At 35.1% G+C, this 18172-nt stretch overlaps 1 protein-coding gene across 1 annotated transcript in view; it reads left to right on the top strand.

Moving 5' to 3' along the window:
• Positions 1-366: 366 nt before the first annotated feature.
• Positions 367-18172, top strand: part of LOC128867247 (death-associated protein kinase related) — a 44170-nt gene continuing 26364 nt past the window's right edge. Inside the window, exons 1-4 of the mRNA XM_054108350.1 lie at positions 367-654; positions 4372-4463; positions 8110-8277; positions 8685-8888. Coding sequence (XP_053964325.1) covers positions 367-654; positions 4372-4463; positions 8110-8277; positions 8685-8888 — 752 coding nt within the window. The remainder of the gene's footprint in view (positions 655-4371; positions 4464-8109; positions 8278-8684; positions 8889-18172) is intronic.

Genomic DNA, 18172 nt, shown 5'->3' with positions numbered 1-18172 from the left:
TACAGCTGTAATTGTGCTGGAAACATTCCTGTTGCATACAAGCTGAAGAGTTGTGCCAGTGGACGGTGAATAATGTGAATGAAAGGTGGAACGGCTTCAAGGATTTTAAAGTAGACGGAAATTGTGAAGAATTATAGTTCAAGTGCGAGCTGACATTTTATGTGATTTGCTTCTCGATTCCTCTTTTCTTGTAATCCAATTACTTGTATGCCAATAATAATTTTTTTCATTATTGATTGCGTGTGGTAAAAATATTTATTGTCAAGGGCAGCACAACCGATTTCGGTTTATGTGCAATTTTCCGTGATCTTTAATCAAAAATACTAGTCAGTGAAAAAGTTACTGCATTAATGAGATGGGGGAGGTATGCTGGAGAGCATTAGCACAGATATTTTGAAGCACAAAATTTCCAAAAAGGAGACGGTTCGAGAAAGCAATTCCGCAAGTTGCTTTGTCGCTTGCCATCCCAACCATCCCAATTCAGCAGCTAACTATACTGATGGTTCCAAACTAGAACTACAGGTTATAGGCGAACTTGATTTCCAGAGTTCCCAATGCTTGCCCTGCCATACAATTACCTGCAATACTCCTATTAATGATCCGGACTCTGGTTGGAAGGAGTCTGTTCGGCCTTACCCTCTCCTGGAGAAAGGGGTAATTTGTATTTCTAACGCAAGTATTTTTATTTTCAATAAAAGCGAAATGAAATAACCGGGGCTTTAGTAGAATTGTTGTCAATAGCTGCCTGAAAGTAAGCAATAAATTTTCACCAATTCAAAGCAAGCGAATTCGAGACAGAGAATACAATATCTTACGCGTCATTGCTTTTTTGGGAGAAAATGTCCGTCAAAGAAAAAAAATTATTAGCAATCAATGGCATTTTTAGTTACTTCAAAATTGCATTTTTTTACACTAAAATTTAATAAGCTATAAAACTGCATACCAAACATCTCTCAAGAAATTCGAATTAAAAACAGTGGGATAGGGGTAGAAAATTCGTGAAAGTTTTCTAATTTTTGTATAAAATTTAAAAATCGGATTTTCATGGTTGCAGTTCGACAGATTTTTTTTGTGGAAAGGTCAAGAACATTTAAAAAGAAACAAGCAAACCTAGTCAAAAGTGGTGAAAATATGGATGTGCTATCGTTTTGTCGCGAGGTGTAAGTGTTTTTTTTTTGTTTGTTTTTGTTTTTTGTGAAAATTTTACAAAGGCTCTTATTTACCGTTTATAAACGAAAAGTCAGCAAATCGATGACTTTAGTGAGCTTACTTGATCGCACATTTTTTTTTTCAACTTACTAGTTTTTTTTCTTTTATGCAAATCGATGACTTTACAGAGCTGTTAGTTTACTGCGACAATAAATGAAAAAATTACGTATTCTTGACCACAAAATTGATTTAAAAACTTCCTAGTTAAATGCTGGTAAAGTTTCCTAATTGAGAAATATTCTGTATGCAAAAGTGTATTTATTAGCTCTGGATATTCAAATAAAATAATAATAATAAAATATCAAATAATGGCTAGACGAGTATGCCAAAAATCCATATTTTTTTTTTACCGACTTTCTTAATTTCCAAATGAATCTCTTAAAAGTGTAAATGAAAAATGAGAGGGAAGCTATACCAAAAACTAGCAAAATTTTACGAATGCCATATTTTAAATTTGGGCATTGCATATGTATATGTAAATGTGTTTATGTGCCATTTATTGCTTCAATTTATTCCTGCAAATATTAGCATTTTTGCTTAACTTGAATACGAGTAATAGCACTCTAGCAAATTGAGAGCAAAAAGCCTCTTGCAAATGCGGAAATATTTCTCTGATTAGTATTTAAATAAATAAAATGAATTAATGGAAATATTTTCAAAAAACTGCTACTCTAATTTTATTCTGGGGATATATTGTTGAGAAAAAAAAATTGTATGAACTGGCAACACTTTTTAAGATTAAAAATTTTAAAATTGAATACGAATTGTAAAAATTGGTACAGTCATACTTTTTTCAAAATGAAACACAAAATTCAATGCTAATCCGCTGGTTCGAGTACTTTAATTGCACTACATACAAGCGTAGTCTAAGTATTTCTAGAGAGAATTGCTGACAGCCTATATGGTATTTTCCTTCTACGGTTTAACATAGTAATTTTAAAAGCATGAAATGCCAGCATTCAGTGTAAGTATTGCCACCGCGCTTTAACTGCCGTAACTACAAATTTAACATCGCATTTTGATATAGAAATACTCTTGAAATTGCTGTTAACTCACTTTCGGTACGAGGTAAACACACTTTTACCAGCTTAACAGGAAATGTTACTTCAACAGTGATATTCGTTTCCCCACTGTAAGCATTTCTTACAAGCCACTTTTAGGTGCTGCTAGAGCCGTAAATACACGAACAAACGGTGAATCATTAATTACATTAACTACAAATTTAACAACGCATTTTAATACAGTGCGAGCCGTTTCTCCAATGTAAGCATATTTTCAAGGCACTTTTAGGAGCTGCCGCAGCTGTAAATATACGAACAAAATTGGTTAAATTTCAAGGGCCGATGTTGAATGTGAATCACACCTAAACGTCAACGACACCGTTGGACTTCTTTCTTTGCAGTTATTTGAAAGAAAAGATGTGCGTTGATAAGCCAGCAACAATTCAAGAGCTAAGGGATGAGATAATTCGGCACATTAACGGCATAGAACCTCAATTATGTCTCAGCGTCATTGAAAAGTTGGACCATCGGATGGAGGTATGCCGCCGAGGCCGCGGCAAACATTTGGCCGATATTTTGTTCTATACGTAATTGAGCCATACCAATATTATCATAATAAAGAGAAATGATAATCATTTCCTAGAAAAATTTTTTTTTTTTCAAAATCAACACTGGCTCTTGAAATTTAACCACCCTTTAGATAAGGAACTATTTGCATTTGGTGGTCTTTAGAGGTGTGCCACCGAGCCCGCGGCGACCATTTGGCCGATATTTTGTTCCATACGTAATTGAGCCATACCAATATTATCATAATAAAGAGAAATGACAATAATTTTGTAAAAAAATTCCACTTTTTTTCAAAATCAACACTGGCCCTTGAAACTTAAACACCTTTTATTATTATTTTTTTAGGGCACAACAGCGATGTACTTAATATTTTGCCAAAAAATTTTGTTTTGTGTCCAGTATTTCAATAGTAGTTTAAGGAGCAGTATTTCGCTGCAAGTTAAACTCTGCTTTCCAGTTAAACTAAGTTTCAACACTCAGGTCAAAATTTTGTTAAAAAATGCACCACAGTCAAACTGATGCTACAAAACTGAGATGAATTTGTAAACTAAGTTTAACCCTGCCAAATTGAGCATCTAAACTTAGTTTAGCTTAGCATACTAGCCTTGCCATTCCAGCGCCTGAATGTAGGCAAAATTTGCAAAAACAACTTTACACTATGCGAAACTCATGCTCGAGATACCCAATGAAGGTACTTGCGTATAAAAAATTTTATAATAAAACTTCAACAAATTCTTTTTAACAATGAAAATTTAGAAGAAAAAATTTAAAACTTAATGAAAAATATATGTTTTAATTTTTCAATTAAGTGTAGCCAAATGAGTTGGCGCGTAACTACCATTCGAAATGCGGAGTACGTACGCTCGAGTCTCTGTGAAACACCAAAATGAAAAAAATATTTTTTCTAATAGTGGTCGCCTCTCGACCGGCAATGGCAAACCTCCGAGTGTATTTCTGCCATGAAAAAGTTCCACCTAAAAACCATTTGCCGTTCGGAGTCGACATAAAACTGTAGATCCTTCCATTTGTAGAGCAACATCAAGACGCACACCTAACAAAAGTGTACGCGCCAAATATTTATTTCTGATTTTTAATAAAGTTCTAAAAATATATTTTATTAATACATTTAAAAACTTATTTATCAAGATTTGTTTATTTTTGCAAAATAAAATTTAAAAATATCTTTGTGTGCAGAAAAATATTGGCATTCTGCCTGCTTCGTCTATTTAAAATTGCAACTCACTGAAATAAATATTATTTTCAACTTCATATTCTAGCCGAAAATAGCATATCCCATATGGCTTATCTCCAGCACGGATTTTCACAGCGTGCAAAACAAGCCCTTTTCCGCTCTTTTTTCTCTCTCTATCCCCCTCTCTCTCTCCCTCTCTCTTTCTCTCTCTTTCTCTCTCTGTTTCGCCGCTTTTCGTTCCTTGAAACCTTCAAACCGCCAATTAAATGTCAAATAATAAATATCCGACACAACTTTGAATTGCGATCTGAGTGAAATTCCACTCAAATGTTGCTAATTTGCTTGTAATTGGTTTAGCAAAATTTCGCCACAAACCATTTGCCGTTGTAAATTTACCCATAGTGTCAGTTGGACGGTTCAACAGCAGCAACCACAAATGAGCTTCGCTGTCTCGAACCACAAATGATTGTGTCGTCGTTTGATGTCAAAGTGATGTGCGAGTGTTGATGTTTTGGGTGAATACCTCCACACATATGTATGCATGTGTGTGTGTGTGTGATATATATACTTTTGAGGGTATGCGGCGTGCAAGCAGCATGGCAATGCCAATTAATTGGCTTAATTTATAGAAATAGAGATATTGGCCAAAACTATTATAGCTCAATTGCCAACTAAAAGGCCAAAAGTGGCGCTCTCAGTAGAGTGGCACGCATCTTAATTATGTGAAACGTAATTAATTTTATTGCGCGTAAAATAATTAGGTTATTAGCTGCTGTGCCAACAAAAAATGGTACTTTTATCGAGGAAGAAATTTTCAAAAATTGTAGTGTGTTCTAAGCCAAAATATTTATGGCAAATTATTAGCTCGAATTTGAAAGATATTTTTTTGCGAAATATCACTTTTTTCTATTCAAAAACAGGCTTCATTTTTATGTTAAAATTTTTTCACTATATATTTTTATGCCATAAAAAATTAAATCACGCGTTTGTATATAGATGCCGCTGTAATCACTTTCACTGATGTCTGTAAGGATTTTCAAAACATAAATAAACTTTCTCAAAAGCTCAGCGAAATTCGCGAGCTTAAACTTAGTTCAGCTAGAAAGCAGTGTTCAACTAATAAATTGGGCTTAAATGGAACTAGAATAGTGAAACTTTCAAGGCAGATATAGAAAGAGGGGGAGACCCGAGAGAGAATGAGAGAGAAAGAATGTATATCTAAATAAATTCACATAATTTGCAGAGAATACAAAAAGACAAAATTTACAAAAAACGGAGAAGGGTCGACCGGTGGAGGTAAACGCCGGACACAAACCGTGGCAAAAACGCGCACTACTCCGAGCGTTTATCACCCGCACAAACGCAGCGATTCCAGGACCCCAGCAACGACACAAATTACCACAAGGCAATACCAATAAATCCAGGAAACGGAGATAAGCGCAAAAAGTAGGCACCAAAAAAACGCCAAAAAAATTCGGACCAAGAAACGCCCCAAACACTAGGCACCAAGGAAATATAACGCCAAAAAGTATGCACCAAAAATATATTTCCTACAAGTTTGCACCAACAAACAAACGCCAAGAAGTAGGCAATGTTATTTCTCAGTAGAAATTAGCAACCACAAGGAAAATCTCAGGAAGCAAAGCCTAAAGTGTATCTAAGATATATATAAGGTATAGCTCTCTCTCTCTCCTTTTCCTCTACGTTATATCTTTTTTCTCTCTTGCCGAACGAAAATGTCCCAAACGTTGCATGGCCTTGAAATTTTTCGCTTCATTCTCGCTTGTCCATCGACGCCTAAGAAGTTTCACTTCAAAAAGTAGTTTTGCACTTAAACCTTAAGATTTTTTCTGCTCTTCGTAACACCAAGTTTTTGGAAAACTCTTTCGCTTTCTCAGTTTTAAAAGTTTTCTTACAATATTTTCCAGGGGTACTCTGATTTTTTGTATCTTCACTTCTTTACTTACTTACCAAATTAATGCAAATTTCCCTATTAACGACTTTTGAGCGTCAACCTTCCTGATTCGAAAGCTGGTGGAAAATTTTTTTGGTTTTTTGAAATTTAAGCCAATCGAAAATCCTAATTTGTTTCTAATCGCTTTTATTAAAGCTTTTGACATAACTTCACAATAGGACTTTGAAAGACTAACAAAGCATTTTTGGTCAAAGGAGCTTTTTTCATCAAAAGAGCTTTTTTCCAAAAAGTTAATTTTAAGCGTCAAAAACGATTTCTTAATAAAAATTAATCAGGATACGCTAACAATTTTGCACCACTCGCCGTTGTCTATTTAACTTATTTTATATTGAAAATGCCATTCAAAACGCTTTCTCACTTACTCTCTGTTACTCTGTTACTTATTTGAAAGCTTACAAATGCCACTCAAACTCCCTTTCTCTTCCTTGATCTTGCTCATTCTTACTTACTTCCACGACTTACAAAAGTCATTAAAAAAGCTTTTTTACGTTCTCTCTCTCTCTCGCCTGCTCGCACTTACTGTACAAAGGAGATGGTTAACTGTTTCTTGCTTGAGTTTCTGGTGAAAAGAGTTGAAGCAAAAAAAAATCTCGCAAAACATTTAATTGTTTAATTTTCTATGTTTTTTTATACATTTATTGAATCAGTATTCAAGTTTTATACTCTTTCTCTACTAATTTTATTGAAGATTTTGTAATATTATTTTTCGTTCCGAAATGCTGCCACAAACTCTGAGCTTAAATTCCAGAAAATCAGATCAAAGCTCGTTTTGATGCAGCTTTTGTTGAAAGCTTTAACTCAAATATTGAGCTCAAATAATATCATATATACCAAATCGAGCTTGAGCTTCTTCTTCTTCTTCTTAGATTGGTTTCGAAGCTAATAGTCGGACTGAGCTTAAGCTTAACTTTTATATATGAGACCGAATATCCAGTTAATCTCACATAAAAACAACTTTTAAATAGCTAATTTTGAACTCAACTTTTATATAAAACATTTCAATAAATCAAAATCATTTCTCAATCATTTTTTAATCATTTTTTCAATAAACACAAAATTTCTTTTGTATATAAGACGGAAACATACTTGAGCCTTCTTCTCAATAAAAATAAAATTGTTTTTGCCTAATAGGATCTTAAGCTAAACTTTTAGGTGAATTCTTATTTTTTATATAATTGAATTATGAACTCAACTTTTATATAAGAAACTAGATACTATTTTTTTATTATTGTTTTTTTTCAATAAACAGAAAATTTTACAAGGTTGCCAATATTCGACGGACCCATCTGGCAACCCTGTATCTTTGATAGAGACGTCGGGTCGCTTAATGACATACCGCGTTGGAAGCGTCAGTCCAAGCAGATTTTTACCCTGTTCCACACGCCACGCAAGCGCTCCCAAATTTTGAAACTTACATTCAACAAGAGAAGTAAATTGTGAAAACTCAACGTGCGTATAAAAAATTAAATAATGTTAAAAGTGCGCCTTTTAAGAACACCATTAAACGTTTGTACGACTGGTGATGCTCTTTCTAATCCAAAGAGGCCAAATTGCTCTTGTACGGGCCAGTGTTGAGACGTCGCCAACGACATCCCAAAATCGCCGTTCTCACCAGTTGGGCACTGCTCGGACCACTTTACAACGAATTATCCGCATTAATTTGCATTTATTCCCGTATAAGATTCAATTGACGCAAAGATTGTTGCCTGCGGACAAGCCTCGTCCATTGGAATGGGCCCAAAACACACATGGGTCCGTCGAATATGGGCAACCCTGTATTTAGCTATTTTACTAAGAAAAATTAAATTTTACTACCTCTGTATGATTTTTAATATTCCATAAATAAATTCATAATTCGTTCCGCAAAATTTTTATTAGAATCTATATGTAAGCCTTTACTTATTAAGAAAAAAGTTTAAATAAAAATAAGCAATTTGAGAATTTTTAACAAAAGCTGCAAGTTTAACAATTCGTCGACTCTAATCTGGGTAATTATTCGGTTAAAGCTGCTTCGAATGATGTAAGATTTTTTCGTCCTCAGCGCCATCTACAGAAGTGTTCAGGTTTTACTTCAATTAATTCCTAATAGAATTAACGAAAATAATAATTTTGTATTAATAATTTAATTAATTATTTTCTATACCATTTCTAAGTTCACAATAAAGTGCCACTCACGCCTTTCCCCGAAAATTTCCAAGTACTTTTTCTCAATTTCAAATTTTATTTTTCCATTTTTTTACAGAACTTGAACCAGCATTTCCTTATCGCGATGTGACCATTAAGCGTGGCGTCGATGCGCACGAATTATACGAAGTGCTGAGTGAAGTGGGCAGGTGAGTCGATTGCATGAACTACAATTTTTGTAGAAATACTAGAAAAAAGTTAGAAAATTTTCATCGCGCACATTTACGATTACTTAAACTTTACAACATGCTAAATAAATACCGTTAAGATGTTTCCATAAATTTTTTTGAAAAAAAATAGCAATTTCGTGATAAAAAAAGCGCCACCGGGACAATAAAAAAAAACACTTTCGAGAACATAAATATTTTAGACAAACATAAACGATAAAAATTGTCACCAATTTTACGTATTTAATTGCGCATGAAAATTTTGCACTTGTCGCATAATTTATTACGCGTTAAGCGTAGAATTTTTTCGTATTTCATTTTTTATGACCACTAGGAACTTAATTTTTATATCCGCATACTTTATATATAAATATAATCACTCCCTTTAGGGGCAAATTCGGCACCGTCTACAAATGCCAGGACAAGGCAACTGGCCTGAAATTGGCTGCTAAATTTGTGCCCATCCCCAAGCGTGAGGATCGACGCAATGTCGAACGAGAAGTGGAAATTATGAATTCTCTGCAGCATCACCTCATCATACAGTTGTACGCGGCGTATGAGCATCAAAAAATGATGTGCGTCGTGCTTGAATTGTAAGTAGTGTATGGCATTATTGTCCTATTGAGTTATGGCTTATGAAATTAGAATGAAAAAATGCAGATAGGTACTTACTTTAATTTATATAAGTGGATGTTTCTTGCTTAAAAATACCTTATCACTTTTACTACATTTTTAATATATAGGGAAGTTCGCAATTGAATTCAAGTAGCCCAGCATAATGCCATTTGAAAGTTACTTGGCAATACAACAACTAACAACAAAATGTATAAATGTATAAATGTGGGCGCATAATAAATTATAAATGCCGAGATGTCAGCTATTTGCGCTTAATTGTGAACTGCTCTAAGCAATTTGTTGTTCCCTTTCTTATTGAATGAAATTTTTTTGATACATCACTTGAAATAACACAACTGAATTGTTGTTACAACAGCGCAGAAGATTGCTCAAAATTTTTAGGAGTACTGCTTAAGATACAGTTGTTGGCTGATTACAAATCTGCATCGGTAATGCTTCTGTAAGTAATAAATATTTATAAATCGATAAAACATCTTGACTCCAGACTCCAGCAGTCAAAACTAGCACCTCACTTTAAAAAATTAACTTCGATAATATTGGAAGTATTTTTGTTTGTATGGAAAAGAGATACTTTCTTGCATGAGAAGAAATAAAAAAATATTGTAAATTTCAATATTTGTATTCTCCTCTTTTCTTGAGCCGCTTTCCTCTGGAGTACCTCTTCAATATTCTCCATAACAACTGTTTGCCTTTGACTGCAACTCATTCTTTTAGCCGTTAAATGAGTTTAAAAAACTTCAGTTAGGGCAAGCCAAGGTCTTGCTTGCCTTAAACTTTAAGTCGTTCTTTTAGCCTTTAAATGAGTTTGAAAATTCAGTTACAACAGCTCGGTCTGCCAGTCCTGCTAACTTTCGGGATTAATTGATGTGATATTCATCAAAACACAGTCTCTTACCTCTGACTTCAACGCTTCTTTGTCGCCGTACTGCGAGATTAAAACAAATCAGTTGTAGCAGGAAGGGATGTCAGTCCCAAAAAAAACTCAAGATTAGTTGATTTGATAATCTTCAAAGGGGGTGTGTACAGTGCAGACTCCAACTCATGTTTGTTGGCCAAGCTTTCAGTCCCGATAAATTTTGGGATGAGTTTATCTGATATTTATCAAAACAGGCTTGAACTCATCGTTGTTGGCCGTAATACGAGTTAAAAAACTTTCAGTTATAGTAATTAGTGATGTCAGTCCCGCTAAATTTCGGGATTAATGTACAGTAGTACCTCGATTCTTGCACATAATGAAAACAGGGCTCGGTGCAAGAATTGAGGTTGTCCCAAGTAGCGAGTTTTTTTTTTTTTGTATGAAATAAAAGGCAATTTTATGAGAGAATTTGGTTGGAAAATAAGTTTATTATTTTTAATATGTATTTTATTTCAATACGCTTAAGTTTAGTTCGTTCATATACATAAATATAGAAAGAATCACATACTTTATGGTGAACTAAAAAAATTTTAAATTTTTGTTTGTTTTGTGCAAGCTCGGTTGTTCAGTACTACGCTGCTTCTAAGTCTCTGGAGTGTCATAATATCGTCTGAAGAGGCATTATTTTGATCAGCCCATTCTAAGCAAATATTGTATGCGATATAGTCTCCTCCTGTGTAACTTTCTTCGTATTTACTACCACGTTGTTTGTTTCTTCACCATCAGTAAGGTCACAATTGATACAGGGATCTTCATTTTGTTCAAAAGACTCCAAAATAGGTTCAGCAATCCATTGCTCAATTTCAGAATCGGATATTTGCTGCAATGGTTCTATTTCTTGAAGCAAATTTGAAATTTCTTGAATATTGGATGTATCTTCAACAAGCTGTAAGCGTAACTCTGAAAGAGGGATGACATCTTCACTATCCCATTCGGATGTTACCTCAAACAGTTTTTGAAATGATGACTGAATGGAGGTCCCATTAACAGCATTCCAGGCATTAGCTAAAAAGCATATTGCGTGTTTTAAGTTGACGTTTCCCAGAGATTCGTCTATTGTTTTTCCACAGCGAACGATGTCACTTAAAAGGCTTGTGTTGTAGTTCAATTTCGTAAGTCTTATAACATTCTGGTCCATGGGCTGTATAAGTGAAGTACAGTTTGGAGGAAAACACATTACAGATATTTGACCATCACTACTCATTAACTCACTGTCTTTGGGATGGCATGGAGCATTATCAATAAGCAATAGAGCCTTTTCGGGAAGATTTTCGGCACGAAGGAACCCTTTTACCTGCAATTTTAGGAAATTTAAATTAATAAACGAAATTTTTTACAAACAAAGACGACCAGATGTACCTCTGGAACAAATGTTTTGTGAAACCATTCCTCAAACAAAGCCAAGGTCATCCAAGCACTTTTATTTCCTTTGTAGACAACTGGAATATCCGTAAAATTGTTAAGTGATCGTGGGTTTAATGATTTCCCAATAACCATTAGTTTTACTCTGTGATTTCCAGATGCATTCGTGCAAGCCAGAAAAGTTATTCTTTCCTTACTGATTTTATGTCCTGGAGCGGAAGTTTCTTTTGACCGCACAAGAGTGCTATCAGGCAAAAGCTTCCAAAAGAGACCAGATTCATCGGCATTATATATCTGGTCCTTGGTTAAACCTAAATCAGCAATTTTTTTGTTCAGTTTTTGTAAAAAGTTTTTCTCCACATATTTTGAGTCTTCGTATTCTATATCTTTTTTTAAAGTTTGTAATCCAACCATTGCTAGAATGGAAGTCCCCCGATTTTTCCTGAATTTTGGCATGGAGAAACTTGGCTTTTTGTTTAAGCATATCAGAAGTGATTGCTACATTCTTGGCTCGTTGATTTGCAAACCATTTCATCAATGCTCTTTCCATTTTAGGAAGCTCTGCAGGTTTAAACGAGTTTCTCTTCCCAGGACCAGATTCAGCATGCACCAAAAACTTCCTTATGGTGTTCTTCTTATTCTTAATGCGGTTTATTATTGACCTGTGCACGTGAAAACTTTTGGCTAAGGCATCGATAGAAAATCCTTCACTTAGCTTCCTTAAAATTTCAGCTTTTTGCTTAATTGTAAGCAACGTAAATTTTTCCCCTGCCATTGTGAGACCGCACTCAATGCAACGCCCTCTAAAACTGATTCAAATTTCCCAAAATACACGTTCGTAAGAGAATTAGCCAATCACAGCAATTCATTTCCGAAATAAATCGGGACTTCCCCGAATTTTATTGAATCTAACAAACCGAGTTCAAATTTTTTGGATGTCGCAAGTACTGAGTACGTAATGGAAAAATTTTTTATGTTGCAAGAACCGAGGTGTGCAAGTACCGAGTATGTGCAAGAATCGAGGTACTACTGCATATGATATTTTTCAAAATACACTGTAACACATCTTTGTTGGCCGTTATACGAGTTCCAAACTTGAGCTATGGCAATTAGGTATGTCAATCTTGATAAATTTCGGGATTAGTTCATACGATCTTTCGTATGAGAAAAAGGCTCTTTCCTCAAACTACAACTAATCTTTGTTGGCCGCTATAAATTAAAAATTCATTTGTAGCAATTAGGGATGCCAGTAGCGATAAATTTCGGGATTAGTTCAAATGTAGAAAAAAATTTTAATAAAAAAAATTTTAGAAGAAAACTGTATTTAGAAGAAAAATTTCAAAGTTGTCTTATGTTTTACATTCTTATTGTAACGTATATATAACGTTTTATATACCATCGATATTCGAGGTTTACACTTCGACCTCATGGCCTTCTGTGCCCTCGCAATGCCTCATCCAGACCGAGCTTCCTTATTAAACTCAAGGTAGCGCTGAGTTGGGCTGAGCGTTTCTGCCTTTCTTCTGACTGCAGTTGGCCAATGTGTCTCAATGTTGTCCGCGCTATAGCGCTGTATTCAAGAAGAAGCTGCATTGGGGTCTCCTGGGATAGGCCGAAGAAACTACAAGAATCAGTCGACCATATCCCGATCATGTGCAGATGCATGTGAATGGCACACAAAACTTTCTCACGGAGCAAATAAATATAATATTAAGCTGCTGTTAAGTACAGATATAAATCTATGATTATATAGGAAACTGGTTTGACCGCCTTAATTTTCTGTTCCGATTTTGAGGGTCACTCGAAATTTTGAGTATGCAGTTGTTTTCTACTTGACCGAGCCTACTAGCTTTGTAAACCTGGAAATAGTATATTCCAAAAATATTTGTTTTGTCAGGCAGTCTAATGTATGAAAAATGGGGAGCAAAGCCACAACTCAAAGAAAGGTAACACTGTGGAGCTTGGTGGGCATTCAAAGAGAATGCGAGCTACGGCTGGTTAGACCTGCGGCGCTGAATTTTACTTTCAGCAATTGATGATATTTTAAGCCAAAGATTTAAATGTGGCAACTAAAAGCTACAAAAAGAGCAGTGAGCAGCAAAAACGAGGAAGGAACTGGTCTGGGAAGCTTTGATACATTCACCAATTAGGGCTGATCTTTTAAAACCCAAGTAATGAAAAAAAACTTGAGTTACAAAGGCTAAGCCTGCTACTAGCATATGGACTAAACTGATTGTAGTATATTATGATTGCAGTGGATTTTTGTAGAAAGTATATATGAGAAAGGGATAAACCGGCCTGTTCTACGTAAACGCCTCTTACATTGGAGAATGGATTCACTGACTAAAATACAGAGATACTTTAAAGCAATCGAGAAACGTTTGAGCCTCTGAGGCCACCGAATGAACTCATTTTAAGAGCAGCTTCTCTAAACTAAGCTGGTAAAATTATTTAACCGGGGCACAAATTATTCTTTATTTAATTACATAGTCACTGGTCGATTGGAACTCATGCGAAGAAGCTTGGACTTCCGTGCAACCCCTATTGCAGAAGCTGTGTGGATCCTGCAGAGAAAGAGACGGTTGAGCACTGTCTCTGCAAATGTCCAGCTCTGGTGGCTTTTCCTTAGCGTGCCCTTTGGATATGGGCCAGCCTAGATCCCTTTTCTCTCCTCCGCCATATCATCAGCACTGGATGGCTGTAGATGGTTTCTCTTCCCTAAATTTTTCGCAGGTAGTGTCCAGTAGGTATTATGATATCAAAACGGCACGTAAGTGCTACTTGTGGTGTAACTGTGGTACTCTTGCCATCTTACCTACCTTCCATAGTCAAACATGTATTGTAAAAGTTGGAGAGAAAAAATTGTAAAGGGTGGTTAAGTTTTAAGGGCCAGTGTTGATTTTGAATAAAATGCAATCTTTTTAAGAAATGATTGTCATTTCTCTTTATTATGATAATATTGGTATGGCTTAATTCCTTATAGAACAAATTATTGGCCAAATTGCCCCCGCGGCTTTGGAGGCACACCTCCATAAGTAACTCTAAAGAAAGAAGTCCAACGGTGTCATTGACGTTTATGTGTGGTTCACATTCAACATCGGCCCTTGAAATTTAACCACCCTTTATTATACGGCAAAATGCACACGAATCAGTTTTTCGTCGAGAAACTTTAGGGATTTGGCAATAATGAGATAATAACTCTATCCAACTAGGAAATTGCGAACGTTCACTACACAAAATGCCATGTCTACATTTAGGCTATTTCCACATTTTTTTCATAATTTTTCCAAATTTTTTCCCGTCAGTCCACCCAGTATTTCCTTCCTTAATATTAGAATCAATTTGCACGAACTACTACAATCCCTATGATATTTTTTACTATAGATTCTGCTTTTATTTCCATTCTTGCAATCAATCTTCGTGCTTGCTCATATTTGTTCCTGTCGAAACTTTTGCCACAAACTCTTTAAAGACCTAAGTAAGATTTTTTTTCCCAGAACCTCTTTTTTCTATTGACATTGTCAACGTGCACAAATTTCTTGTGTTGTTTTCCAAAAGTTAAAGTTGAAAGTTGTAAAAAGTTCAATCTATACTCCCTTGTCATGCAGACATAATTTTATATCATGTAACTCTTCCTCTTCTTTTTCCATGCACTTCTTCCCTCTATTATGGCAAGTGCTAACAATTATTATGCAAGTTGAGTTTACTTTTTTATTTTGTATTTCTTTTGAATTATAAAAATTCAAACGAAATTTTATTTTTAGTTATTTTTTCTTTATCACCTTTTTCGCTGAAATCCTGTACGTCTCTGAGAAAAAGTTTTGCTTCTTATCCGTTTACCAAACTTTTTCTGCAGTTATTCAATTTCTATTTTTCTATCACATAAGCATATTTTTATTGTCACTTCCGCAGTACTTTCCCACTCAAAATCCTTTTGAATTTAGTTGATTTTTTTACTTTTATAGTCCATCTTTCACCACCTTCTCAATTTTCACATAAGGGTGGATCGAAAAATGTCGAAAAGTAAAAAATGTGAAAATTAAGATTTTTATGTATGCGCATAAGTTTTTTGCAAAAATTCAGATATGTGTATATTTTTTTTCCTTGTTCACCCCTCTCGGGAGCATAGGGCCTCGACAAGACTCTTCTATCATACACGGTTTTGTGCTGTTGTTTTTGCACCGTCCCATGTGATATCGGCATCTGCTGGTTCGTGCAGCATCAACCTTCGCCAAGTGTTTTTTGCTCGACCGCAACTTCTGCACCGTTGCGGACTCCAGTCCAGTGCCATTCTCGTGATGCTATCTGGTGGTTTTCTCAGCGTGTGACCTATCCATCGCCACTTTCTGCGTTGCATTTGCCTATGGATGGATTCCTCGACAATTAATCGATAATCTCCACAGTGCGTCGTTACAGATGGTGTTTGGCCAGAATATTCTATAGATGATGCCGAGGCATTTGTTGATGAAGGATTGTAAACTCTGTGTGATGGAGGCCAGCCATGTTTCGCTTCCGTACAACAATACGGACTTCACATCTAAGCTAAATATTCGCAGTTTTGTGTTGCTAGAGATTTGCGAACTCCCCATACTCCATTTTTTGTGCAGGGTCAGTTGGCGCATGACGTCATCAAAGGCCGTTGGCGAAAAGAGGTAGTGTAGGATCGCGGAAATCGCCTTTGTGAAGCACTGCCTGTTCGGAATTCTCGTAGAGGGCTTTGATGAGGCAGTTCCAGCCATATTGCGTCTCGTGTGTATATAAACATACTTATTCCTATATATATACAATATTGGAATGGTCCAAAAAAATAAAACGTAATTTTGTACCCTCACCAAAAATTAGTCACATTTTAAATAAATATTGTTATTATTTTTTGTATTTTAATATTTTTTATATTTTTTATTTAATATTCAATTTACCAGTGGCCACAGCGCTTTACCATTGAATCCGCATAAGTTCGGTAAAGCGAGTTTATCTATGTGATAGATATTAATATTTCTATTTTTTAAATTTTTCTTAATTTTTTTTTTTTTTTTTTTTTTTGATTTTTCGAGGTTTTCAAGGTCACCATAAAAAACATAAAATTTGTTTTAATGAGGCATGGGGTATATTTTTTTCATATTTGTGAAGAGAAATATTAAGAGAGGATAAATTCAATTCTAATTTTCAGATCGCTTACCCTGGTAAATATTACAGAAATTAACAAAAAAGGGTTTTGGATGACTAATTTTTTAGTTATATAGTAGAGCAAATTTAGCGCATAACCTTAGGAAACAATTTTTTTTCTCAGCCATCCTTACACAAGCTGGCGCAAAACTAATCATCCAATTTCGTTTCTGAATAACTTTTCTACTAAATAAAAAAATGATTTTGAGTGATAAAATCAAATTTTTTTCTCAGCCATTCTTACACAAGCTGGCGCAAAATTAATCATCCAATTTCGTTTTTGAATAACTTTTCTACTAAATAAAAAACTGATTTTGAGTGATGAAATCTTAATTTTAACCTTTACGCGCTTTGTTACTTGTCGTGCTTCACAAGTGTCAAATACGACGCCATTTGCGTAGATTATAAATCTTCCGATAGGGTGATTAATTTTGCGCCACCTTGTATATATATTACTCTTTGTCGGTTCGCATACACAAAAAGTTTGGAAAAATCACCTCTAATTGAAATTTGGAAGTTTTTTTTTTTAATTTCTGACCACCCTAAAAACCGTCAAAAAATTTATTTGCATAACTTCTTTATTTAATACCTGATTCAATATTTGCTACATTTTCTGCCAAACTTTAAGTCATATTTAAGTGATGAAATCTTTAACTCAAAATTGAGCTCCTTAAATGCAAATTTTTCTCCTCAAATGTTAAAACACTCAATAAGTCAACAAATTCTTATCCAATAAAAGTTCCATTAAGTTTATAAGCAAACGCATGGCAAAGTTACGGCAAAAAACGATTTTGACAGTTTTAGAGTGATCTAAAAATGTCTTGGTTTTCGTTTTATTTTGCCATACTCTCCACAAAAGCAAGTATTCAAATAGGAGCCGGTTTTTCGTATTTTTTTTCTTGAATGATGACCGAGCCGGCCTAATGTACACGTGCATAAGTATTAAACTGAAAAAGTTGTCGTAACAAATTCACAAATTCTCACATTTTTAACTTTTTCCTTTTCCTCTTCAATCGCTGTCTGACAGGTGAATACTATTTCGAAGGCGCCATTTAAAAAGTTTTCTGAAGGAATCTTTGGCATTTGCATATGGAACTGCGCACGTGAGGGCAAGAAAATTCGACACTATTTTGATTTCGTTTATTTTCTTATTAAAGGCATAGTTTTTATGTGGAAAATCTAGTATTGAAGTTCTTGACAAATATGAAAATCGAGGTCCAAGCCAGTTCAGTCAAATGCATAGAATGTCACCAAACGAATATGAGTGAATTCAAAATTATACTGGGCGTATAATATAAAACATTCCTTGTACATGGGCAGGTTGAGATCAAGTCTGTTGGGTCGGTAAAGTATCGGAAACGTGTTAAAACTTTTGAACATCACTGCAGCGTCTTCGGTAGCAAATATGGGCGCCAAGTTCAAAGCATTTTTTTAGTAGTCGTAGTGATGAGGAAGAGGTAAATTACTTGCACTCTTTCTTAGGCGATATCTTCGCACTTCAAAAATTTGGCCTTTGGAGGCAATCTCCTGTAGGACATGGTAGCATTTTGAGTCAGATTTCATCTTCCTTCTCTGGCATGGACATAGGTACCTATATTTTTACCGTCGGATCTAAGAGGGAATCTGGACCCTTACTGCCTTACCGTCATTCTGTACTTACTTCCGGTCGATCTTCAAGGCCAAGAGCGCCCAGAGCTCAGAGCGCTATTAGTTTGAAGGATGTAGGCCTATGAGGGCAATCTCCTGTAGGACATGATAGAATTTTGAGTCAGATTTCTCCTTTCCTCTCTGGAGCTC

This window comes from Anastrepha ludens, chromosome 6 (genome assembly GCF_028408465.1).
Source record: "Anastrepha ludens isolate Willacy chromosome 6, idAnaLude1.1, whole genome shotgun sequence".
Lineage (NCBI taxonomy): Eukaryota > Metazoa > Arthropoda > Insecta > Diptera > Tephritidae > Anastrepha > Anastrepha ludens.
This window is presented reverse-complemented; position numbering and strand designations above follow the sequence as displayed.